The 26,835-nt window shown below is 40.6% G+C and overlaps 1 protein-coding gene across 1 annotated transcript; it reads left to right on the top strand.

The window, feature by feature from the left end:
• The first annotated feature begins 6,105 nt into the window (after nt 1-6,105).
• On the top strand, nt 6,106-26,633 carry Ovch2 (ovochymase 2). The gene is made up of 16 exons (XM_036177110.1): nt 6,106-6,193; nt 8,671-8,780; nt 10,415-10,506; nt 12,356-12,528; nt 12,885-12,980; nt 13,764-13,915; nt 14,431-14,620; nt 15,867-15,890; nt 17,303-17,393; nt 17,504-17,628; nt 18,488-18,628; nt 18,987-19,117; nt 22,686-22,779; nt 23,357-23,488; nt 26,247-26,326; nt 26,526-26,633. Exons 1-16 carry the CDS (start codon nt 6,106-6,108, stop codon nt 26,631-26,633), a joined length of 1,827 nt encoding a protein of 608 aa, XP_036033003.1.
• Nucleotides 26,634-26,835: the final 202 nt, after the last annotated feature.

Raw genomic sequence — 26,835 nt, 5'->3', positions numbered from 1 at the left:
CTAGCCAAGGAGGAAAAGGAAAGTTTTCTATCTTAACCTCATCCTTGGTCAAAAACAAACCCAAATAGAAAATAACAAATCCCTATGTGTAGTCCCCTCTCTTAAAATTTTTTATACTGATTTATCCTAATGTAAGTTTTGACTTTGAATTTACCTTTCTTGTGTAGTCTAAGTCCCCAAGCTTTGAAGTATCTGAAGTAATAATACTTTGGTAATAATGTAAGATTGATTACTGTGGTGCTGCTCTATAGACATTATAGATTATAGATTTATTTGTGATAGATTAAAAGTGACTGCAAATTTTGTTCCTGGGACATGTATTTATCAATAACAAAGATTGAATATTACCTGTAACTACACAAAAGCTTCAGGAATTATCTTCATACTGCTTGGCTTTCTTATGCAGGACTCAGGCTCATTTGCAATGTAAGACCATAAGTAAGTCATCACTAGTCAGTCTCCTGTATCTTATAGAAAGTCCAATGGGAGAACATTTAATGAGACTGTGAAAATTGAGTGTATTTTCCTTTTCATTTATTATTCTGCTGACCAAATCCCAAGGGCTTCATTTATTATCTTCAGTATTACAACTTCAATGATCTAATTAATTTTGAGATTTGATTTGTATAAACACAATTAGCATGGACTAAGCTGTGATCATTTGTGACGTCTGTGATAAATAGCCATCACCAGGTGCCTAGAGAACAAGAGGACAAAGAGATGGAATAACATTAAAAAAGGAATAGATTTATTTAAAAAAAAGGAATAGATCAGGAATATAGATCAAGAAGTTCAGCATAGAAGGTATGGTGACCTCACACTAAGTAAGATACTTGTAGGGGAAAGGGGCCTTCAGAGAGAAGGGGTCCTCTATGAACCACTTGAGCAAGTTCAGCAGATCTTGGGAAACTAGCTCAATGTGTTTCAGAATGCTTAGTAAGTTTAAAATGTCATAAATAAAATACAATGTGGCATTTCATAAATCGGTGAAAGGAAATTTTAGTTTATCAATACTGTCTCCTGTTTTTGTGTTTTTATTGGCCCCCTCATCTTGAAAAGACTCATTCTGAATTATAGATGAAGTAATTTAATACCTACGATTTGTTTCTAAATAACAAATTTGTGAAGTGTTGAGAACATCATAAAAGAAATGAGATGGGCTGAATGTAACTGTTGAGGTCAAATGATGGGTCCATAGAGGTCCTATATTCTACTCTCTTGGTCATCATGGTTCGTAATATTCTATGTCCTCCAGTCTGTGTATAATTCACTGTTGTCATTCCTCTGAGGCATTTGTTGGACTTGCTCATTCTTTTCTGAGCATTTGAAATTTCTTTTTCATTTTTTGGCTATCTCTACCCCAATCTTCACCAGGCTAATGCCTACTGTCTACCTTCCAGCTCATTTGTTCCCTCTTAATGTCTAATCTACTATTTATCATATTTTTCCAGACTATGTATTTTGTGATTAAACTGTCTCTGTTTGTTTTAATTTGTGTTTTGTTTTATATATGGAGTATTTTGTTGTAGTTGTGAATGTGGTGGTTTGTTTTGTTTCTGTTCCTTTCTTGGAGTGTTTGTCCTTTCATTTCCTCAAAAGTATTAACAAAATATTGCATCGTGACTATTAGATTTTTTCTGTTATTTAGCCTCCATAATGATCTAAGTCTTCTCTCTCACACACTGGCAAATATTTTCTTGGTTTAGTTTTTCTGACAACTGCTTTCTATCATTTGCTCAGGATAAATGTTGATGTCAGTTCCCCTAGGAGATTTACAGATGTGATTCTGGCCTTTAGAGTCAAGGGTACAGAAAGGGGGTTATGGAATCTTACTCATAGCTAAGGAAAGCTCTGAGGCCAGGTATGTGGCAAGGGTGTCCCTGCATAAAGGCCCAGAAAGGTCATTGTGTGAAAACTATGAAGGTGAAGCCTGGATCTCATGGGAGAACCCAAGATTTTGGAGATGCCAGAGTACTGAGATACCTACCAAGGAGAGCTGCATGTAGAACCAGCCAAAGAGGGAAAAATGTGTTTCAGTCAACAAAGCTGAAAGGAGTTGGAAATCTGAAGAATCCATGGACATCAGACATGGAGATGCAGAATTTGGAGTTTACCCAGGTGGTTTTCAGTCTTGCTTTGGTCCAGCATTTCCTCACTACTCTTCCTCCCTTTTGGAATGGTAATGTATATGCTTTGCCATTGTATGTTGGAAGCATGTGATCTGCTTCCTTATTTTGATTTTACAGAAGGCTACAGTTAAAGATTGCCATAAGTCTCAGAAACTTTGACTTTGGACTTTTAAACAGTGTTGAGATTGTGATCAACTATGGGGACTTTTGAAGTTGAACTGAATGCATTTATGCATTACGATATGGCCATTAGCCGATGGGGAACAGGAAATGGAATGTGATAGTCTGAATAAGAATGGCCTCCATAGGCTCATATGTTTGAATGTTTAGTCACCAGGGATTAAAACTCTTTGAAAGGATTAGAAGGGTTAAGAGATGTGGCCTTCTCAGAGGAAGTATGTCACTGAGAGTGGAGTTTGAGGTTTCAAAAGCATATGCCTGGCCCAGTCTCTCTCTGTCTCTCTGCCTGTGGATCAGGATATAGCTCTTTGCCAGCACAACTCTTGGCCTGCTGCCCTGCCTCCTGTCATGATCATAATGGAGTAACCTCTGAAACTGTAAGCAAGCTCCAATTAAATGCTTTCTTTTATAACTAGCTACCTTAGTTATGCTATCTCTTCACAGAAGTAGAACACTAAGACAAAATGTATCCCAAAAAAATAAGAGTGCCAAATTTTCAATACTCCGCTTCATGCTGTGCATGAGTGTTGATATGTACTCACAGCAGAGTGTAGATATATATTCAATGTGTTGACAAATGAAGGAATAAGTAGAGGCTCATTACAGTGTGTGTGTGTGTGTGTGTGTGTGTGTGTGTGTGTGTGTGTGTGTATTCTTACATTGAGAGACAAAATGTTCCATTTTCAGTCTATAGTTCAGTTCATTATCTAGGATCCTATAAGTGATCAGTAGGTCACAGCTTTTAGATCTATTTTAGGTTCCTCAACTCTAAGCATTCCAGGAGCACATCACATCTTTCTGAACTTTTGGCTATCAGCAGCACAAAAAATTTAGGCAGAATATAATAGCCTTTGGAGTCAGAAGAGCTATAAGCCAACTTACTCTGGAAAGGAGTTGGAAAAGCAACCTTCAATAGCTCTTGTTGCCAAAGAAACATTGAAGTTTGAATTATGGCTTAAGCACTAATTGATTGCCTTTTTCTTGGTTCATCACAACCAAGTGAACAGTCTCAATTTAGCTTTAGGATTAAGGTATTTGTGGACAAAGCTTCAGTCAGGAATTTCATTTTCCATCTTTACATAAGTATTTCCTAACTATATAACAATTGTAAATTTGAGGAGTTAAATTTTCTTTTTGCTCAGCCCTAAATGGAAAATGTATGCTGCACCCGTCCTCCAAAGGCTCAGGGATCATTGTGGAAGAGAAGATGGAAAGAATACAAGATCTAGAGGTGGTGGGTGCCAAAAAAAAGTGTCTTCTGGACACAGCACAACAGCTGCACAGATGAACATGCAGCCATGAAAGCATGCACAAGACCTGTGCAGGCTCAATCCAGACCACACCTCATCATGTAGAGGGAAGCTGAGCATGAAATCCCACCTCTAACAGAGGAGCCAATGGCAACCGATAGATGTTAGAAGAGGGGGAATCAGCTTTCTCTGAGAACATAGCCCCTAGTAAGTTGACCATGCTCCGGAAGAAAGCCATATGTCCAAGAACATTTGGGCAACACAAATTGGTCTTGATTGCCTTAGAAGAAAAAAAAAAGGACACAAGTTGGGTGGGAAGGGAAGTGGGGGTGGAGCTGGGAAGAATTTGGGGGAGGGGTAATGAATATAATCAAGTTCCCAAATAACTAATAAAATGTTAAAAATTTAGAAAACTATAATGGCGTTGCTTTATAGAGGAAAAAGGTGAAATTAATAAAATTATTAGATAAAACATTCTATCATGGAGGGAAACTTCTTAAGACATAGGAATCTCTAAAGAGAGGCTGGTTAAGGCTCAAGAAGTAATAAATTAAATTGCTTTGAAGAAAGAAGTGATCATTTTGCATTTAAATTTGTGTATGTGTGCATGTTGGTATATAGATTTATTTTGTACAACTGTAAGTTTTGTCATAAAGGTGTTAGGAATATTTTAATTTGTCATTTTCTTTTTTTTTTTTTTTTTTGGAGTTGAGGATAGAGCCCAGGACCTTGCACTTGATAGGCAAGCACTCTACCACTGAGCTAAATCCCCATCCCCATTTTCTATTTTTGAATACATAATTTCTAGGAAGCTCATAGAAGCATTTACTATCCCTACATGGTTATGACAATATTAATCCATATCCATTTATTGCACTTAATGTATGTCTTAGTTGAGATTTCTATTTCTGTGATAAAACACCATAACTAAAAGCAACTTGGGAAGGAAAAGGACTATTTTATCTTACAGCTCATAGTCAGTTCATCATCCATGGAAATCAGGAACTCAAGCAGAAACCTGGAGCCAGCAACTATTGCAGAGGCCATGGAGAAGTGCTACTCACTGTCTTGCTCTTCATGGCTTGTTCAGCCTTTCTTAGACCATCCACCTGCTCAGGTATGGCACTGCCCTCAGTGAGCTTGGCTCCCCCACATCATTTGTTAATCAAGAAAATGCACTACAGACTTGGCTCTATGCAAAGCTTATGAGGCACTTTTTTTCATTCCTCTTTTTAAATGGCTATAGCTTGTGTCAAATTGATATAAAACGGGCCAACACAACATGCCAAAAATTTATCCAGGAAAGAAGAAAATATGGAAGTAATTATAGCCACTTTTCTGTGTCTAGATACCTACCAGGTGTAGAAGTGAAGACTGTTTGCCTTCTAGAATATATTTTTAAATGGTGGAAAGTGAAGCTTCATAAAACCCCAGCAGACAACATCCTAAAATCCTAAAGGAATGTCTAGCAGTATGCCTTATGGAGTGTGCTACCCATTTAGTTTTCTTCTCTTCCTCAGTAACACATGGTAATAATAACTGTGCAGTTACACTTGGAAAAGAAGAAGAGTAAAATATTTTAGTATATTATGGTGGACTATTTGTAAACAGCTAAAAATGTCTATACTTGCAAAGGGACAATGTTGATATTTGTTGTTAGCAAATTCTTCTGAGATAAAACATTCTATCATGGAGGGAAACTTCTTAAGACATGGGAATCTCTCAAAAGAGGCTGGTTAAGGCTCAAGAAGTAAACAACACAAAGGCTTTAAGAAGTCCCTGAAACTGACCAGATTCACTAGGCCCCTCCCATCCAAGTATATGTGAGTAGTAAAGAATGCTGAAAGACACTCTCAGAACAGCTGAACTGCCTAGAAAGGGCTCAAACCAATAGGCCACCTACAAAAGACTCTCTCTAACTTGTCCAACTGTCTATAAGCTGTGCACTGTGCTCTAGGTTTTCATCTTTTGTGAGTTGTTGGTGATGCTGGGGTGGGATTTTGTTGGTGCAGCTGTCTTTGAGTCATTTCAGCTCTCGTGAGTAACCCCTCACCTATATTCCTGTAAGTAACTCCAATAAAACTCATTGGTCCACCAAGTTGGGTATTGGCAGTATTCTTACTTTAGTCTGTCACCAGTTCCCTATCAAGAGTAAGTAAACAGTTGTTTGCATCTCCCCGGGAATAGTGTCACACACCAATATTCAATACTCTTATAGAAAAAGGAGCAAGTAACAATTGCAAATGAAAACCTCAGACACAAACCACTTTGCTAAACCAGAAACACTAGAGGAAGCAATTTATTGCTGTAGGTGGAATAGAATATGTTATGCTGCTCAACCAAGACTTTGCTTCTGTACTTGATTCCCCACATCTTACAAAAGACATTTCCAAGAAACCACATTCAGAAACATCTTATGGACAAGGTTGAATGCCTCAAATCTCAGTTAATAAGTAAGCTTGTTTTTAAGTGCTATTCTTCCAATGCTTGCCACCCTTGTTTCCTTTAGCCTCTCTACTTTTCTGGGAGAAGCTTTGAATCTCAACATGCCTATAAGCAAGGACAAGCTGATTTTAATACTAGGAATGGTCTGTTTGGAACAAGGTAACTCTGAAACCCTTTCTTCCATCAGAGGTAAGTTTCAAATTAACTCCATAACTACTTTCTTTCTTTGTCTGATGGATTCACTCTTGCTGATTCCACTTCTTGTTCATGGGAATATAAGAGAAGCAAATTGTTTCAGAATGTAATTGGTTTTCAAAAATATTTCTTTGGATTTTGCTCCTGTGCTAAGCATATGAAATTGAAGTGAAACATTTGGTGGGGGAGTATTTTCTCCTATTTTTGCCAACTGATCTGGAATATCTACTTATTTGAATGCATTACACAACCCTGTATCCTTTTGTGGAGAATTTCTGGAGATCATCACAGGTTGGGAAACATTTCAAATCCTCAGGGAAATTATCCTGTTCAGTGACATATAGTGTAAATGATTTTTTTTTTGCCTTGATTATAATAAGCTGAAAAACAGTTGTTGGCAAACGTCTCTGTAGTCAGACTTTGCCAGCCTGGAGAATCAATGTCTTTTCTGTCTCTGCCTCAGTGACTTCAAGGAATACTGAATTTTACATATAGCAGATTTATGACTCATTCAGCTAAAGCAGTTGGAAAAGCTTTTGATCATATCTGCACTGGGTTCAGAATGAAAAGACAATTGGTTATTTTATGCTCTGTTGTCATTAGCTACGTGTCTCTTTGATTTTTAGTTTTCACATCGGCCACATGAAGGTGAAAGTGCTTTTTTTTTTGCAGACAAGATGTGGGGATTAAGCAATAACTTATAAGGGCGAGCTTGTGTACTTTAACATTGATTTAATTAGCTGTTCTCTTAGGGATATATTCCTAGGGAAAGTCACTTGTGCATTCATTCATGCTTTTCAAATGCAAGGAGTTGTGCTAGACCTTAGAAGTACAAATACATAGGATCCACATTCCTAAGTTTCTTACTCAAGAAGTCCATAGTCCAGTGACAGAAGCAAACAATTTACTCTCACAATGTAGCTTGGAAAAAACTGTTAAAGGCTGATGGAGAGTCAGGAGAGAGAGTGCTATGCTGTGAGAGAGATCCAGAACACAGTTTGAGGAAATTGAGGAGGATGTCTCAGTTGAGGTGGTAGGTAAGCGTTCAACAAGTAAAGAAGCTGAAGGATGATGACACAGAATCTTATATGCCCTCCTAAAAACCTCACAGAAAAAAAATGACCTCAAGAAGAACAAATTCATCACAAAATTGCCTAGTGCAAGTAAACAAATTTAATCTAGCCCCTTATACAAAAAGTCAAAAGCCCACATAAATACACACATATTGAAATGTTTTTCAGGGGCAAAGTCTTATAAAGTTATTTCTTCCCTTTACCTGACAGGTATCTGTCTTAGCACTGGTATGTGAGTTGAAGCTGTCTTTATGCCACTATCCCTGAACAATCTGTTTTTCTGGCCTACATTAAATCTAATTAGATTTGTTCATATCTGACTGTGTGGCAGGCACCACAGATCATGATCTCAGACTCCGTCTCATGGACAAAGCAGAGGGAGATATATGAACACAATTCCAAACTGAGACAGACTACAGTATCATCAAGTTAACCAAGCAACTCTGTACATCAGGTCTTGTAATACACATTGTGCATTTGCTAGATGTGGTGTTTCACAAAGGCAGAGGCAGGAGGATCATGAACTTAAAGTTATCCTGAGCACCATAGTGAAATGAACTTGTCTCAAAAATGAGAAGAAGGAAGAAAGGAAATGGAGGGAGGAAGTGAGGAATGGAGAGAAGGAGGGGAAAGAAGGGAGGGAGGGAGGAGAATATTAAGTCCCCATGTTTGTGGAGTCCATAGTCCAGCTGGGTTGAAAGCCAGTAACAACTGCCTTGATACACTGAGTATCGGAGGCCACTAGAGAGTGCTGTGAGGAAACTTTTTCGAGACCAGTGAGCTCAGAAAGAAAATAGGCTGCATTTCTGATAACCCATAGCAACCTATCCCTTCACATTCAAAGTCATTCCTTGGTCTGGGGAGATGGTCCAGTCAGTAAAGTACAAAAGACAGGGATCAATCCCCAGGAATCATTTTTAAAAGCTGATATGGTGATGTACATACTTAAATGGAGTTCTGGGAAGGCAATGACAGGCAGATCTCTGGGGCAAGCTGGCTAGCCAGCCTAGGCCATTTGGAGAGTTCCAGGCTAGCGAGAGGCTTTGTCTCTAAAAACAAGCAGAAAGCGGCTGAGGAAGACTGTCAAAGTTGACCTCTGGCCTTCATATGTACACATGTGCTTGTGTACCCACATACAAATGAACACACACACACACACACACACACACACACACACACACACATAGAAATTGTCCCAATAGTGTGCATCTTATGTGTGACAAAACCTGAGGAATCGCTTGTTTTTCAAAACACAGCTAATCCCAACTATTAACTTAAAGCTATGTTATATTTTTCTATATATTCCATATACTGCATTTTGTTCTTACTCAGAAGATTTTTTCCATATATCTTAGTCCTAGAAACTGATCATTCAGTGTCTGTCTTGTCTTTTCCCAGCTCCTAACTGTGGGCAGAGTCTGGTTAAGCCACAGTCTCAGAGTTACTTTAGCCTTTTCAGTCGCATTGTTGGGGGAAGCCAAGTGGAAAAGGGTTCCTATCCTTGGCAGGTGAGTCTCACTAACCCTTCTCTGGTGCGTGAACTATGATGTCTCAAGCTTGTATCTCCCCAGATCACATGCTACCTCCATTAGGTCACCCTCCCTGAGGGAAAAGAAAACTAACAACACTCCAAAGCTGTGCTTTCCTAATCTTGAAGGAAGACACTTCTCAACCCAATTAATCAAGATTAATATTCATGGTTGAATTTTTGTTCGGTAAGTTGTCCTAGTTAGGGTTTCTATTGCTGTAAAGAGAGACCATGACCACAGCAACTCTTATGAAGAAAAATATTTAAATGGATGGCTTAGAGTTTCAGAGGTATAGTTCATTATCATCATGGTGGGACATGGTGGCATGCAGGCAGACATGGTGCTAGAGAAGGAGCTGAGAGTAGAGAAGGAGCTACATCTTGATCCAAAGGCAACAGGAAGTGAACTCAACTAGGCATAGCTTGAGCATAGGAGACCTCAAAGCTCACTGCCATAGTGACACACTTTCTCCAACAAGGGCCATGCCTACTTCAACAAGGCCACACCTCCTAATAGTGCCACTCCCTATGAGTTTATGAGGGCCAATTACATTCAAACTATCACACTGACTGTCATTGATAAGCTTTACAAATACTTGTTTGAATAGATAATGGTCACTTGATCAATTGGTTATATGCTCAATTCAAAAGTTCATATTCAAATCATAATGGTGATCCATTGGCTTTTCTTTCACAGTTTTTTGTTCTATGTCTTCTATTCTTAGCCTCTTCTCAGTATTCCTCCTTTTTCATTGCTCATTGTTTCTTTGTTTTGGTTCAAAGAATCTAAGCTAGAGCCTAAAAAGCTCTAAGCATTCACTGTATCACTGTGAATCATACATTAGCAGCTTTTCCTCTGTCTCTTTGTGTTTCTTTTATTTTTTTTCTTTTCTACTGTTCATAAATAATTTTTGGTTAAAAGGTGGAAAATTCTAATCAACTGCCTTTTTCTCATCCTAAAAATGTGAAGCTATTCATTGAAAGTATGTATTTATCTATTATAAGTCACCTTAGAATCAAATCAAATATCATGAATAGATTGAGTTGAAACAGGAAGTATGTTAATAAGGGCCAGAGAGACATTTCAATGAGTAAATGTGCTTTCTACTAAGCCTGACAACCTGAGTTTGATCCCAGGGACCTACATGGTAGAAGGAGAGAAGTGATGTCCAAGATTTGTCCTCTGATCTCCACATGTATATCATGCATGCATACACACACACATGCATTCACACACACACACACACACACACACACACACACACACACACACAGAGAGAGAGAGAGAGAGAGAGAGAGAGAGAGAGACAGAGAGAGACAGAGACAGAGACAGAGAGAGACAGAGAGAATACTCAAAGAGGAAGGGGGGATAAAATCACTCTAAGTATGATGAAGAGGCAAACTAAAGAACAGACTTGAAGTTCTAGGGGTCAAATAGTTCATTAAGCATGTGAGAAAACAGTGGACCCAAACTATTGTCATATACATTGTCATAGTCCCTGACTCATGATCACTGTGATTAAGCTATATGTATCTGTCTTTCAGAATATGCTCAGGTATAGTTTGGGGGAACCCCACAGCATTAACTTTCACCAACTTAAATCTGTCATCTAGGTGTCTCTGAAACAAAAGCAGAAACATGTCTGTGGAGGAACTATCATCTCTGCACAGTGGGTCATCACAGCTGCTCACTGCATGGCTAAAAGGTAGGAAAGTTTGGCTCATGGAGGAGAACCAGGTTACCTGCTTCCCTTAGAATCAGAATCAATTACTCTTGTAAAACACAAGGAATCTTCCTAATTGGGTGTCACAAATGAGGCTCTGTGACATTGTAGGCTGGTCCTCATCTTAGGAAAGGATTCTTTGCAGAAGTAAAATATTATATTTACATAAATCCATTGAAGTCAACAAAGATTAATATCAAAAGACTGACTAGTGAAAGTTTCCTACTAGTTTTGGTGAAATATCTCAGTGAAAAAGCATGACCTGGCTCATTATACATCTTAAGAAGTAGATAAAAGGAAACAAAAGACTGATGAGTAAAATATAGACTCTCAAATCTTCCTTCCTGTTGGTCTTGCTTCTCTGAGCTTCAACCTAAGAACTTGCATTTTTTTTAATCAGCTTTCTAGTATGATCCAAATACTCTGCTGTCAGTGTCAGAACATTATCCTGGTTACACCTGGCTGTAACCAAGATAATCTTCCTGTAGTTGTCCTTTCAATTTAAGTCTGAAAACATTCTTAGGATGCTCACTTACTGCCAGTTGCTAGTAAATACCAAAGACACAAAAATTACTAAGGCATGATGCCTCCCAGAGGGTCCATTGTTTAGAAGGAAATTAGCCTGGAATTTGGTACATATCTGTTGATACAGATACTTAAACAGCTGAAGCAGGAAGAATGCTTGAGTCCAGGAATTTGGGACCAGCCTGAGAAACATAGAAAGACCCTATATGTTGAGTAAAAATAAAAATAAACAAGCAAACAAACAAATGAGTAAACATCTGACAGTGTCCCTACAATATAGGTAGGTAGTGGTAACCTAGAGAGATGTTATGTACTAGATTAAGTAGCTAACATACCCAAGATTCGGAAAAGCATTCCAAGAGAAATGATGCCCTCTACAACAGTGTATAAAATATCACCGTTGGAAATGAAGGGTCCCAAAGAATGGAAAGCTCAAAATGCTTACTCCATCCTATCTCATCCTATCAAGTTCCTTCTAGATAACACTGACCTGAAAAAATAGCATCTTTCTCATTTCATGGGAGAACTATAAACTACAAATATAAAGAAGGTAAAGAGACATCCCCACTTTTCATTGTTGTAATTGGTGCCAAATCCTTGAGTATGTATATTCCCTAGAACATCAGAGTTAGGGTGTTGTCCTTCATAATACAAACGCCACATGATATTTAATCCTAAAGCCACATCCTTACTGGGAATCACAAATAATTCACAAAATAATTCACTGGTATTATGACTGGGACAGCCTAATTCAGTGGTTCTCAACCTTCCTAATGCTGTGACCCTTTAATACAGTTTCTCACGTTGTCATGACCCCAACCATAAAATTATTTTTGTTGCTGCTTCATAACTACAATTTTGCTACTGTTATGAGCTATGATATAAATAACTGTGTTTTCTGATGATCTTAGATGATCCCTTTGAAAGGTTTGTTTGACCCTCCAAAAGGGTCATGACCCAAAGATTGAGAACCACTGGCCTAATAAGGTAGTTGAATAAAGTCTCACATATATTTTAGCTCCCTGAATTACAATGCATGTGTATCTCTCTAGCTAATTACAAATAACACTGACAAATACTAACAATATCATGTCACTATCTCTACACTTTACAAGCCCTCCACTGGAACTCAGAGTCTCTGTTTCGTTTTTTCTAAAAGCAATGGGATCGTTCTCAGTTGCTTTTCTCAGCACTCATGCCTCACATTATCCACCCATGTCAATTTGAAGGGACCAGTTTGCCAGCATTTACAACCACACTCAGAGGCCCATTAAAACCCCATCTCTTTCTTTCTCCCTTTTCATAGAAACATTGCATTAACTTTGAATGTTACTGCTGGAGAACATGACCTGAGCCAAGCAGAGCCAGGAGAGCAAACACTAGCCATTGAAACCATCATCATACACCCGCAGTTCTCCACCAGAAAACCTATGAACTATGATATTGCTCTTCTGAAGATGGTTGGAACCTTCCAATTTGGTAAACACTTGTGGTGCACCCTGATTGTCCACCATTTTTCCCCATAACCTTTGACCCATACTATATCCCCTACAGATCATGTTACATAGCCTGAGACCAGTTCTTCTGGATCATAAACTGGAAGGCAGAAATTTTTCTGGAGGGTCCCTACCTAAAATGCCCTTTGCTTATGGTTCTGGAGGTAGGGTTATGTAGTGTCAGGAGAAGAAAGCTGACAAGTGACCCCTGAAGACACGAGGCTGATATACCACAAATCTTAAGGAGGTTTGGGGGACCAACCAGATGCCAATAGGTGGGCAACTATGGTACCCTCTCCTACATGAATGAGCCAAGCCCTGCCTTGATCTTTTCTTTAGGCCAATTTGTGAGGCCTGTGTGTCTTCCAGAGCCAGGAGAACACTTTAAGGCAGGATTTGTTTGCACAACTGCAGGCTGGGGTCGACTGGCTGAAGGTAAGAGCCCCTGCACTACTCCTCTTAATCCAAACTCGAAACTTTCTGGTGCGTAATCAGAAATCAGAGTTTTAATTATTTTTTTTTCAAACAACCAGGCGAGCATTTCAAAAGGCAGAGAATTTCAGTGTGTTTAAGAAATTAACATCTTGTCAGGCAGTGGTGGCACATACTCTAATCCCAGCACTCAGGAGGCAAGGCCAGGGAGATCTCTATGAGTTTGAGGCCAGCCTGGTCTACAGAACGAGATCCAGGACAGGCACCAAAACTACACAGAGAAACTCTGTCTCAATGCCCCCCACCCCAGAAAAAAAAAGAAATTAACATCTTTCCAAAAAGACAAAAACCTACATCCAGCTGCTGTTGTTGGAAGGACTGGGCATCCTCACCTCAGAACAGTGAATGGCTTACTGTATCTGGAGTTTTCTCCAGTCCTGCCCAGCCCTATGAACACCACAGCCGCTTATAAAATAATCACTCAGAAGCTCATATTAATTAAACTTTTCAGCCATTAGCTCAGCCCTACCACTGTCTAGCTCTTAACTTAAACTCAGCCCATTTCTATTAATCTATACCTTGCCACATGACTCGTGGCTTACTGGTAACTTACATCTTGCTACCCATCATGGCGGCTGGGAGCATCTCTCTTCCTCAGCCCTCCTGTTCCGAGAATTCTCCTTTCTCTTTGTCCTGCCTATACTTCCTGCCTGGCCAATCAGCATTTTATTTATCAATCAATCATCCACAGCAGCTTACCTTGATGGGCCCATCCCTGTGTTCCAGGTGGCAGCCTCCCACAAGTCTTGCAGCAGGTGAACCTGCCAATTTTGACTCAGGAGGAATGTGAGGCAGCTCTGTTGACCTTAAGGAATCCTGTTACTGGGAAGACATTTCTCTGCACAGGATCCCCTGATGGAGGAAAAGATGCTTGTCAGGTAAGTGGGTGAAGCTATGCTCCAGGCCCAGGAAAGTTTATTAGCAGGGAGGAACCTAAAAAATGCTGATTCCAATTAAACCTGGAATCTGCTTTTCACAAAAAAATAACAGAGGTGGTGCCAAGGATGAGGTGTTCTGGGTTCTCCCACACCTTAAGGATTTTTCTTCTTATTTTGAGGTTTCTAGATTAGGGATGTTGGGGATGCCACTTTTCAATTCTTGGTATTTATGAAGGGTGCAGTCAGTTGTATTACTAGGCAAAACATCTCTGAGTCCATAGTATGAACAGGAAAGGGAAGAAATACTCTAGCCAAGGGTGGAGAGAAGGAGCAACAACTGCCAGACTCTGCTGTTGGAGGATCAAATGGAAGCTGTACCCAGAGCCCTGTGTCTAAATCACTAGAAGTCGGGACATGTTATGCTTGTCATTGGCACCCTCTTGGGGAAGAGTGGGCACTTTGAGGCACCTCCACCGACAATCATGGTAACAGAACTTTCCTTCTTCCTTCCTCAGGGAGACTCAGGAGGGTCACTCATGTGCCAGAACAGGAAAGGGGCCTGGACTCTAGCTGGCGTGACTTCTTGGGGTTTGGGCTGTGGTCGAGGCTGGAGAAACAATTTGAGGAAAAAAGAGCAAGGATCTCCTGGGATCTTCACAGATCTTAGCAGAGTGCTTCCCTGGATCCACGAACACATCCAGACTGGTAATGAAGCCATCCTGCAAGCTTAGGAAGCTACAGGTCTACAGGGTAAAGAGCATCAACAGGCTAGAGAAGTTGAGACTGGGGAAGGGCGATTTCTGTTCTTAGTATAACACTTGAGGATTTAGAAATGTACAATCTAATACAAGAACAAAACATCATATATATCCAAGTATTAAAATACTGGCTGAAGAATGAATACATTTCTCACATAAATTACTTTGCCAATGTTTGAAACTCTGTTTACAGATCATATATGCATCTCCACCTACTTTTCTACTGTTCTAGCAAGATTCAGCAAGCTCAGTAATGATCAACTGATAATCCAACCACCCAGAGAATAATACTAGGAACTATTTTCAGATGTCTCAATTAAAGAGAGGACCCCACCGGGTGGTGGTAGAGCACACCTTTAATCCCAGCACTCGGGAGGCAGAGGCAGGCAGATCTTTGTGAGTTTGAGGCCAGCCTGGCCTCCAAAGTGAGTTCCAGGAAAGGTTTAAAGCTACAGGGAGATAGAGAGATAGAGAGATAGAGAGAGAGAGAGAGAGAGAGAGAGAGAGAGAGAGAGAGAGAGGGAGATGTACCCCAGTACCTAGTTGATAAAAATCATGGGAGCTGCTAAGCCACATATAGTACAGCAGATAATTCCCCACCAGGATGAATATTCTCACTTCAAATTAATTAGACAAAGATTTAGAGACCCTGGTATAGAAGCAAATGTGGTAAATCTGAAGGATTAACTTTTAGTCAACCGACAGGAGAAAATTGCAACTTTGTTTTTAACCTCCAAATTCAACTGTTTCCTTAACTGGTGTCTTCCAGTCTCAAATTGGCTTCCATCATTTCCCAACAGGATTAATTAAAATTAATTCATAATTGAGGGATTTTTTTTCGAGAGTATTGCACAATGGCAGGTATCTGATCCTTGGTGTGTGACTATTCAAAATTCTCATGGTGGGAGGAAGGTTATTTCCCTCTGGCCTCTATTCTCATCCTTTCTTGCCTCTTTTTGCTCTGTATAATCTCCCAGTTAATCACTGTTTCTTCATTAGTAATAATAAACTAAGTGAAATCATTTCAAAATGCCAGGACCTCTGTCTTACTTTGTCATTTTATCCATCCTGCTGTTCCTTTCACAGACTAAATTCTCAGTGTTTGCATATGGACTTAAGACGCTCTACTTTTGAGTCAATTTTTTGTCAAGGTACCACAAGCTTTGAACCGCATCTTTCTTTTTGTTTCTCAGGCTATCGGAGAAAGAGCACCAGAGGTAGGTACTCCTTGCAGGCTGCACTTGCAGGACCATGAATTAACATCCTAACATTTCTGAGTGTCAGTTCTGCTTATCATCAAAAATCTTCCTCTGGTAGTGTTGCTATGGTCACTTGGTATAAAACTCTGGAGAGCAGCCACAGCTATCCCTGCCAGTCTGCCAATTCCGTGTCCATAGAAGATAGGAGGTGGTGTACAAATAGTTAATAAGCTACATACCTTCCCCTGAAAGTGTCCCTACTTACACAGGGGGCTTATCCATGCTCACTGTGACTCTTCAATGAATTTACTCTGAGATCTGGGGCAAGCCCTTTCCTCAGTTACACCATCCATAAAGAAAGGAGATTGGATCTTAGCCTAACTCTTCACTGTGTCTTTGAGGCTGTAGTATTCTTTCTCAAAAAGCAATATGGCAAAGTAGACTTCCCAGAGCTAGGCTACTCACAAATATAAAAGACCAATGTTGTAGGCTTTGGAGCAGATACATCCTTATCCAGGATAGACCACAAAGGATGAAGAAGGAAAAACGTGGGGTGCAAGAGCAAGTCAGCCAGAGCAGCTCAAGGACAGGATGTGGAATGGATTCTCACAAGAGAAATGAATAGGAAGATAATTTGAGATCAAATTCTGGGAACTACACATTTCAGTCAAAAAGTAGGCTTCATTGGACAATGGGAAGTTGATTGTTTAGATAAATACATTATAGCTATACTATAAGAATATAAGGACAGCATGAAGGAGATTAAGGTAAGAATAAGTCAAGGGGAATTCATTAGAGATAAATGAAGGATTAAAACAGAGGAAGGGCCAGAGAATAAAAAGGAGATAGAAAGGAAGAACTTTAGAGCCAGTGAGGACTGAAAGTAAAGAGAGGGAGGAATCCAACTTGCCTCTTTATATCACCACAGCTTTGAACTTTAGAGACTGGAAGCATACACATAACCAAATCAGAAGTAGCTGCAGTTTTGCTGATGAAGGGAAATTCCACTTGTGCCATGTTGAGTTTCAGGGGAGATAACTGGACATTGGTGTAAGTCTGACCTAAAGTCCAGAAGAATAGAGTTAGGAGCTGAAACTGCTAGTGTGACTAAGCCTATGCTGGGTTCCTGATGGAAAGAGAAAAGGAAGACTGGGGTAGAACCTGGAAAATGCCTGCACCCACAGAATGAAGCCATATGGTCAAAGTGAAAAAGGAAAACAGGTTACAGCATCTCAAAAGTAAGCGGGGCATAAAAAGGACAAAAATTCAAAACCATGAGGCATCATAGGAGCCAAGACAGGAAAATAGTTCATGAAGAATGAAAGTGTACAGAAAGGAGAATCGGTGACTCCCCTGTCCTCAGCTTCTGGAAGGTTGTAATAGTGGGTAGCATTGGCTGCCAGCCCTCATGCTGTGGCTTTCCCTCTCAGCTTCATGCAGTGAGCCTGATGGTCTAATCAGTGGGTCTGAGGGAGAGCTGCACTTCCCAGAAAGCCTCCACTTATACTATGAGAGCAAGCAGTGAGTACTCCCTCTGCTGTCCCCGCCCCCAGACTCTGCCTCCAGCCTGCCTGAGCCCATAAACAGGACCATGACTGTCAGTAATACCCTCTTCATGTATCTGCCTGCAGACTGTGTGTCTGGACCCTGCTGGTTCCAGAGGACATGCATATATTGTTCAATTTGTCCCACTTGGATGTAGAATCTTGTCACCACAATTACCTGGCAATGTATTCCTTAGAAGACAGGCTCGTTGGTGAGTGGTCCTTCATACTGTCATATGGAAAGTCATGCGAAGTGGACTTAACAAAGTCTGGCTACAATATAGCTGGCCTTGTGCCGTCTGCAAATGCCACATTTTCCTTTTCCAATTTTGAGAGTCTGCTCCAAAGTGGGGAAGAACTAAGTCTGAGCCTCCTGTCGGCACTTCAGCAGCTGCATCCGGTACTTGTAAAGCCAGGCTGCCTGGGTTTTGACCCAATTAGGAGTAAAATTTACATGTATTGCTGGGTCCCCCAGCCACCCCAAGCATAACGCTGCTGAACTATGTGTGCAAATGGCTTTTACCTGCCTCAATTGACTAGGAAGAACGGCACCAAGACATAGCCACAGGAGACACAGCTTATTTATGTCAGAAACAGAAATGAAACCAGGCATAGTGGCACATATCTGTAACCCCAGAATTTGGGAGATTGAGGCAGGATAGCAAGTTTATGGCCAGCCTGGTGTATATAGTGATACCCTATCTCAAACAATCAAAATACAGAAATGTAGTAGTGTTTCTGTGATTCTCACCCTGAAGTAACTTTGCCCATGCCATTGGGAGAGAGTTGGTAGTCTTGTATAAGTATTCTTGATTTTTGCATCTGAAGAGAATATAGGAGATAATACAGAATATAGGAGAGACTATTATAAAGAATGAGACATTAAAAAAAAACTTGAAAATCTAAAGAGCAACATGAACACATAATATGCTGTATCAAAATCCCAGTCATGCAGAAGGTGAGAAGCCTAATTAGACAATAGTGAACTTTCAGGACAAGATCACATCTCCTTGGGGTATTCACATGGTGCCATTTTCCAGACTCTGAACAAAGACTCTTCTCACATTACAGGGAAATTCTGTGGAGAAAGCCTCCCTTCTTCCATTCTCGTTGGCTCCAGTTCTGTCAGGCTGAGATTCATCTCTGATGCCACCGATTATTCCACTGGGTTTAATCTCACCTATAAAGCTCTCAAGCCAAACTACCTTCCTGGTAAAACCATTTACTTCCATTGCTTACTATCTAGGCACTTTGCAGAAGTTTTGGCATCATAGGAGTTGGGTGAGGGGCTAGGGAGACCCTACCTGAGGTCTGCTGGCTCCATAGTGGAGAAGGCAACTTGGCCAGCTGATGGAGGCAGTTTCTCCTCCTTCTCTGCCCTGAATGTTCATGGTGATCACTGACTCAAGCGAGCTGAGAGGGCCTTAAGAGTTGTGTAAGCTAGTGCACAAGACTCTGCTTCAGCATTGGCTCTGCCAAAAGATGTAGCTTATCACTTGTTAGAGACAGGAAGGAGATACGAGGAGTCTTTCTTTGGTGGTTGCATTTGTCCTGCCCTCCTTTGTTTTAGATTTTGGCTGCAAGTCTCTAACTATCCTCTTTGAAGAAGGCACAATACATAGTCTTCACTATCCTGAAGACTACAGTGATATGGCTAGCTGTACCTGGATTTTTCAAGCCCCCAACCATTGCCTAATTAAGGTATTGTGTTTGTACTAAATTAGACATGATATAGTCATGAGATAGCTGATAGGCACTGTGCAGGCAGAGGTTTTTATCTGATTTGCTTATAGCCATACATTAGTCCTCAGTCAGTACCTGGCACCCTACACACTGACTAAATATTCAGATAAAGAACCAGCCTTGTTTCCCCTGCAGCCACCACTAGATGGCACTTACACTCTTTAGCTCTTGTTCAAAACAATGCAGTTCCCTAGTGTTACCTTACTCTTTAGACCTGATGACTTTGACAAGTCTTTATCTCCTTTTAGACATAAATACTCTTCATTATAAACTCAAATTAGAAAAAAAATACATTATGACTAATTAAGAAGTTGATAACAATCATGTCTGTGTCATTAAGAGCTCTAAACAGAGAAGACACAGCAAAGAGAAGCCAGCACAGACCAGGTAGTGTCTGATTCAACAGAGTTATAAAGTAGACTTAGAAAGAATAAGAGAAAGTGAGGCTGAGGCCAAAGTATATAGGCCATTGAATACATATGATAAGAAGTTTATTGCACATTTGACCTCAGTAACATAAAAGGCCATTTGTTGTTGCCAAGTAAACACCAATGGACCTTCTGCGGAGATATGTCACTAGGTAGGTGAAGGTAGGTCAACAGTCAGGGTTAGGAGGAGACAGGCATTTATGTGTCTTTCTCCTAAAATAGCAAATGAACAAAAGCATGTGAAGAAGAGAAAGAAAAGAAGAGAAAGGAGGAATAAGAGGCAACCTAACTCCCCAAACTCTTGCACAGTTGATGCCACTGGTGCAAACATCTGTATTAGTTATTTTTCTTATTGCTGTGACTAAACCCTTGACAAGACACAACTGAAAAGAGGAAGGGTATGTTGAGCTGTATAGCTGGAAGAGACGCAGGCCATCGTGGCAGGGAAGGCATGTTGGCAGTAGCATGAGGTAGACAGTCATATTGTGTTAGTACTCAGGAAGCAGAAAGTAGAGAGCAAGTGGCCACAAACCCCTAAGGCCTGCCTGTTAATGACCCACTTTGTCCAGTGGGACTCTAGCTCTTCAAGGTTTCACAACCTTTCAACACATCACCATCACCTCAGAATCAAGTATTCAAATAAGTGAACCTATTGGGGAGATTTCATACTCAAACCATGATAGTGTAAAGAATATTTACCTAAACTAAGACAAGTACATCACTAGGCAGTACATCAAGGAGATTGTCCTAGTTAACCACAGCATTGATATTGGTGTCTAATTGCACCTGGGAGAAATGGGGCCTGAGATACAACTCATGAGTCCTTGTGACATATCAGGAAAAAAAAATGGAGCCTTTAAAACACAAAGCAGCCAGGCAGTGGTGGCACACGCCTTTAATCCCAGCACTCGGGAGGCAGAGGCAGGCGGATCTTTGTGAGTTTGAGGACAGCCTGGTCTACCGAGCAAGATCCAGGAAAGGCACAAAGCTACACAGAGAACCCTGTCTCGAAAAAAAAAATTAAAATAATAATAATAACACAAATAAACAGATGTGGTCAATAGTTTCGGTTTATTACCAAAGTTGGAATTTAGAGAGAATTAGAATTGAGAATTAATTATCCAGTACCAACCCCACCCCACCCCTTAAAAACAAGGCAAAATAATATGACTGAACCCTTGAATATTTGAGAGATGCTGGGATTCATAGAATCTGGAACAACAAACACAGTCTGAGGTTAGAAGCCTAAATAAATGAGATCATACTGGTTTTAAGAATGAGTGAGGATGGAGATTATTGGACAGAGAGAGTATCTGTAATAATTTCCAGAACTGTTCCAGTGTTTTGACTTTATAATCATCAGTGCTGAGACTTAGCTTTGCAAAAATAAAAAATGACAGAAATATGTTTAGGTCTGTTTCAGAAATTGCTGAAAATTTTGTCTTAATCTCAAGCCAAATTTCTTGAAAAAAAAATTCAAGTCAGCAACTCCAATATTCTAACACAATTTGATCTAAAGATCTGGTGGTTTGATTGATACTGAGGAATGTGGTAGGGGAATATTTGAATCTTTGTCTTCTGTAATGAAGTTGTTATGTTTCCATAAGAGCAGGAAACTTGGTATGTGCAGCAAAAACTCCTGAGTTCATAACAGGCGCTGGGCTTGCATCTGAGCTGTGGTGTTTCATGCAGCATTCACAGGTGTTGTATTATGCAACTGTATACCTTGTGTCAAGTGTACATGTTATATGTTCAGAACCAAGGCTGTAGTTGAGTCACATGATACAACGCAGGCAAGAACACCACAAACACTGTGGATTCATACTGTGTTTGAGGTAAATTTTGGTCATTGCTCCTTAAGAAAAATTTACTGATGCCAAATTGTTCCCAATCCCTTCACCCCCTCCATATGAAGTCACAACCCACAGTTTCCTTGCTCTCCCTTCAAGTGCTTCCCTTTGCCTGTGCTCTTCCTCTCCGTTTGCCTGATACAAACAAGTACGCCATGTAGAAACCAATGCAGAGGAAGGAAGGGAATTGCATCAAGATGGCTTCTGACACAGTTTTCAGATCACACAAAAGTACCATGCACAAGCAGAGAGATAAATGAAACCTGCTTCCATTTAACATCAGGATGACAGAAACTGTCATGATTTGTTATTAGTAAACTGCTGGGGTTTATATTTCAGCTGAGGACTCAGAAGCAACTATCTCTACCCTTCACTAAGATTTCTGCTTAGAGCCATGAAATCTCCAAGTTCACTGCTCTAATTCTGAATTCCTTTTGCAGATGCTTCCTGTAGCTTCCAGGCAACACTTTGTTTGATAGCAGCTCTTACATCTATTTGTAACCGAGGCACAAGCATACATTGGTAGCAACAGAGAGTCAATGTGATGAGGAGACAGATATGTCTTCCCAGTTAGAAAGAATTAACTTGTGAGAGATACAACTACCTTAAGCTTTGAGTCAAGTGAACTGGAACTTCACAATTAAATACCAAGAACAAGGGTTATAGTGTAAGATCTCTAGAAAAGCAGTTTGTGTCCAGACCAGCATTTACATGGCCAAGTAGCACAACCCAAAGTGGCCTCCAGAGAAGACAGTCTTTGTAGGATGGTTCTTCCATCCCCTACAGCTGCTAGGGAGCACAAACATTTACAGATCCTCATCCTTACATGCAGGCTGTTTGATAGTATGTTTCAGAATTTTTAAAGAGTCTGCTGTCTTTTCCTAAGTAACTTAGCCACTCATGAATATCTCTAGAACTTTTTCAACTAAGTTCTTACTCTAGAACAGTGGTTCTCAACCTTCTCAATGCTGCAACCCTTTATTTAATACAGTTCTTCGTGTTGTGGTAACCCCCAACCATAAAATTACTCTTGTTACTATTTCATAACTGTAATTTTGCTACTGTTATAAATTGCAATTTCATATCTGTGTTCTCCAATGGTCTTAGGTGACCCCTGTGAAAGGGCCATTCAACCCAAAAGGGGTCATGATCCACAGGTTGAGACCCATCCTTTAGAGTAAGGTGAGTAACCTAGAGTTATCTGCTCACTCCTTGAGCTTCTCTAGATGTAACCAGGAGTCTTCTCAGCTGTCATTTCAGAGCCTAGAAATAGAAGAAAATGGAGACTGCACTTCAGACTATGTGACTGTACACAGTGATGTCGAGAGGGAGAAGGAAATAGGTTCGTATTCCCCTGAAGTCCTGGCTTTCCCTGGTTGGCTTTGGACTTGGTCTTGGGGTGAAGAATAAGAGGATTTGTCTTAATTTTCCTGTGTTCCCTGAACCTCCTCCATCTCTCTCTATGGTCTCACCACCACTCCTCCTTTTGTGTAGGGGAGCAAAAAGTAAAGACCAAAAAACGATTTGAACCAAAATATAAAAGACCCAAATGAAGAAGAATCAGATAGAGACAAGCCTCATGGGCTAGGGAGGAAGCTCGGAGGCAGAGTGCTTGCCCAGCATGCACAAAGCCCTTAGTTTTATCCCTAGCCATGGCACCTTAAGAAATCGCTCAGTAAGGCTTGTGGCTAGAGGCAATTCCCTTAGCAGCACTTGGGGAGTATTCAGCAGATGAGATAAACATGAAGTGCTGGTGGGGTCAAAACACATTTTGAAGAGGCAAATTCCTTTGTTTTGAAGAGGAGTTGTGGTACTTATCAGAAAAGCTTGTCAACAACTATCTAAAGAACATTTGTTTTCTCTTTATTTAATGTTGTATCTATTCACTTGGCTTCACTTACCTACATGGGGTCTCACAGCTCGCCTGTGTGGCTATGTGGTCCCCGACCCTGTGCTGAGCACCTCCAGTGTGATGCTCATCAGCTTCCAATCAGATGAGAATGGCACCTCCAGGGGCTTCCAGGCTGAAGTCTCCTTCATTTCTAGAGCAGGTAAGAAGTTAGAGGCATCAGCTCTCAGGTTCCCAGCTCTAATCCTTAGTAAAGGGCAATTGAGCAGTACAACATGGGTACCACTGATGCCCTATGGCAATTGCATCCTATAAGTCACTAAGAATGCTGAATGTGGAACAGTAAACCATTGATGGTCCTAGGAACAGCTGTGGTTAGGTTTTACAAACCTCTGGTGTATGTATCAACCAATCAGTGTATAAGTTTCATTAAGTCCACCTTATTTAGTATGTTTTTTTTACTCATTAACATTAAATTCACAAAGAACAGCATTATAATGCATGTCTAAAAGAAGCTTATCTAGCACATGTATTTTGATTTGTTTTTGTTTTGAAACTGGCCTGGAACTCAATATAACTTCAGACTTACCATCTTCCTGCCTCTACCTCTTAAATGGTGAGATTGCAGGCTTGTACAGTCATGCCTAGGTCATTCTCTTTTTTTTAATGTGTGTGTGTGTGTGTGTGTGTGTGTGTGTGTGTGTGTGTGTGTGTGTGTGTGCCTATACACGCACACATCACAGCAGGCATTTTGAGGTCAGAGGACAACTTGCAGGAGTCCCTTCTCTTGTACCACCATGTAGGTCCCAGGAATTGAACTCAGGTCATCAGGTTTGGCTTCCAACACCTTTACCAGCTGAGCCATCTTGCCTGCCTCAAGTTCATGGATTTTCTATGTGAAATATATTATAGTCTTCTTCTTGCACTAGGGATTAATTCAGCCCTATGATTAGGAGCTATATTAAATAGCTAAATAACCAATAAAAAACACAAAAGTGGGTTGGGGATTTAGCTCAGTGGTAGAGCGCTTGAAGGCCCTGGGTTCAATCTTCAGCTTAAAAAAAAAAAAAAAAAACATGAAAGCACACATACACAAACAACACCAAAATGGCAGGGCAATAAATAGACTGTGACTAGAACTTTTGTTTGCAGCATGAAAGCTGGAACAAGAAGGTAGAGTGAAGGACTGAAGAGATGGAGGTTAAAAACACTTTATACTCTGCAGAGGGCCCAGGTTCAATTCCCAGTAATCAGGGCAGCTTGCGACCATCTGAAACTCTGGTTCCAGGGAACCTAGCACCCTCTTATGGCCTCCACAAGCATCAGGCAGACACACAGTACATATATACACATATACAAGCGAAACATTCATACACATAAAATAAAATTAAAAATCTGAAGGAAAAAAAGGAGGAGGAGGAGGAGGTGACAGACTATGCCTTGTTCTACCTCAGCTGGTAACATGAGCATCAAATGTCCCACAAAAGCACCATGACTCTTGCCTGTGGGGTTATGTCCTAGTTACTATTCTATTGCTATGAAGAGACACATGATAAGCGTTTAAATGGGGGCTTGCTTCAGTTTCAGAGGGTTAGTCTATGATCATCATGATGAGAAGCACAGTGGCAAGCAGGCAGGCAAGCAGGCATGGCGTTAGAGCAATACCTGAGAACTTACTCCTGATCCACAAGCACATGGTAGAAAAAAAGCATGACTGGACCTGGAGTAAGTGTCATAGTTAATGTTTTATTGCTGTGAAGAGACAACGTGACCAAGGCAATTATTAAAATATAAAGTTTAATTGGGAGCTTGCTTGTAGTTTCAGAAGGTTAGTCCATTATCATCATGGTGGAAGCAGACAGGCATGGCACTGGAACAGTAGCTGAGAGCTTTACATCCTGATCCAAAGGCACCAAGCAGAGAGAGAGAGAGAGAGAGAGAAAGAGAGAGAGAGAGAGAGAGAGAGAGAGAGAGAGACTGGGCCTGGAGTAGGCTTTTGAAACCTCAAAGCCCATTCTCAGTGACACACCTCTTCCAACAAAGCCACACCTCCTAATCTTCTCCAACAGTTCCACTCCCTGGTGACCAAGCATTTTAATATATGAGCCTATGGGGGCCTTTCTCATTCAAACCACCACAGTGGGCTTTTGAAATCAAAGTCCACCCTTTATGAGACACCTCCTCCAACATGGTCCTACCTCTAGTTCTTTCTAAATAGTCCACAATCTAGAAACCAAATATTCAAATATATGACCCATTCTCATTGAAACCACCACAGGTTACAAATAAACTTTAGTGATTAGGCAGTTCATATATGGACTCCACAAAGAATGAAATTAGGCTGCATGGCTGAACCTTGGCTAGTCCTTTCCAGATATATGGTCTTAGGAATGCCATCAAGGACTCATTATTTCCAGTCTTATAATGGAACACTGATTCATGTATAAGAGTGGAGTGAGGAGTGGTGATCAGTGGTAGAGTATCTTCTTAGCATGCATGAGACCTTAGGTTCAACTCCTAGCACAGCTAAGAAAAAAAAAAAAAGAAAGAAAAAGAAACAAAGTGAGAATAAGGGTTAAATCAAAGAAGATTCACTTGGCTATTAGCAAATTTGGAACACATACCCAGCAGAAAAGGTCATATAGCACTTTCATCCATCCCAGGCCCTGGACACTTGTGCTACCCCACCTCCACATCTTCACTCTCATGATTCTTCTTCTGTATAGGAAATGCAAAGAGCCAGTTATCTATTTCCCAAGTTTCCAATTTTGGTTAGACCTTAAACAGCTGCTGAAGGGGAAACCAGGTTGAAGGTAAAATAGTCCACCTCTCTAAAAGACCCACGTAGCCCTGTTTATTGAGGTGTCTCCACAATTCTGATAAGATCACCATAAAGCATTTTTTGATGTTCCAAACTCGACAGTCTGTGAGCCAAGCAATTGCATTATGTTTATACTCAGATTTCAATATCTCCATGTCAGAGGACGACTCCATGCTTTTGGAGACATGGGATGTGCCACCTGGAGCAATAAAAGTTTTCTGGTAAGCTGCTTTGAGGAATTCAACTAAGGCCTCAGTAAGTGCTGGAATAAATTAATGCCTTCTAAAGTGTGCTGGAATCCTAAACTGCAGTACCCCAGAAGGAGGTGCGATCTTTATAGAAGTAACTGGCTTAAAATGAGGTCATTAGAGCATGCCAATCTGATATAACTTATATCTTCCTAAAATGTGGAAATTTGGATGCAGAGAGAGACACGCATAGAGGAACACCCTATGAAGAGGAAGACAGACATTGGGGAGGGGGACCAGCAGCTGACAGCGACCTACCAAAGCAAGGGGAGCATTGAGAAGCATTCAACCCTCAGAAAGAATCAACCTGCTGACACACTGACCTTGGACCTCTGTCCTCCAGAAATGTGAGACAATAAATCTCTGCTATTCCAGCCACTGGTGCAGTTTGTAGTATTCTTTTAACAGTAGCTTTAGCAACTGACTTCATCAGAAATGGCTTACATATTTGTCAGGGCTGACTAAACATCCACAGCACTG

This window comes from Onychomys torridus, chromosome 1, assembly GCF_903995425.1.
Source record: "Onychomys torridus chromosome 1, mOncTor1.1, whole genome shotgun sequence".
In the NCBI taxonomy this organism is placed as follows: Eukaryota; Metazoa; Chordata; class Mammalia; order Rodentia; family Cricetidae; genus Onychomys; species Onychomys torridus.
Note: the sequence above shows the minus strand (reverse complement) of the source record. Positions and strands in the feature narration are given on the sequence as shown.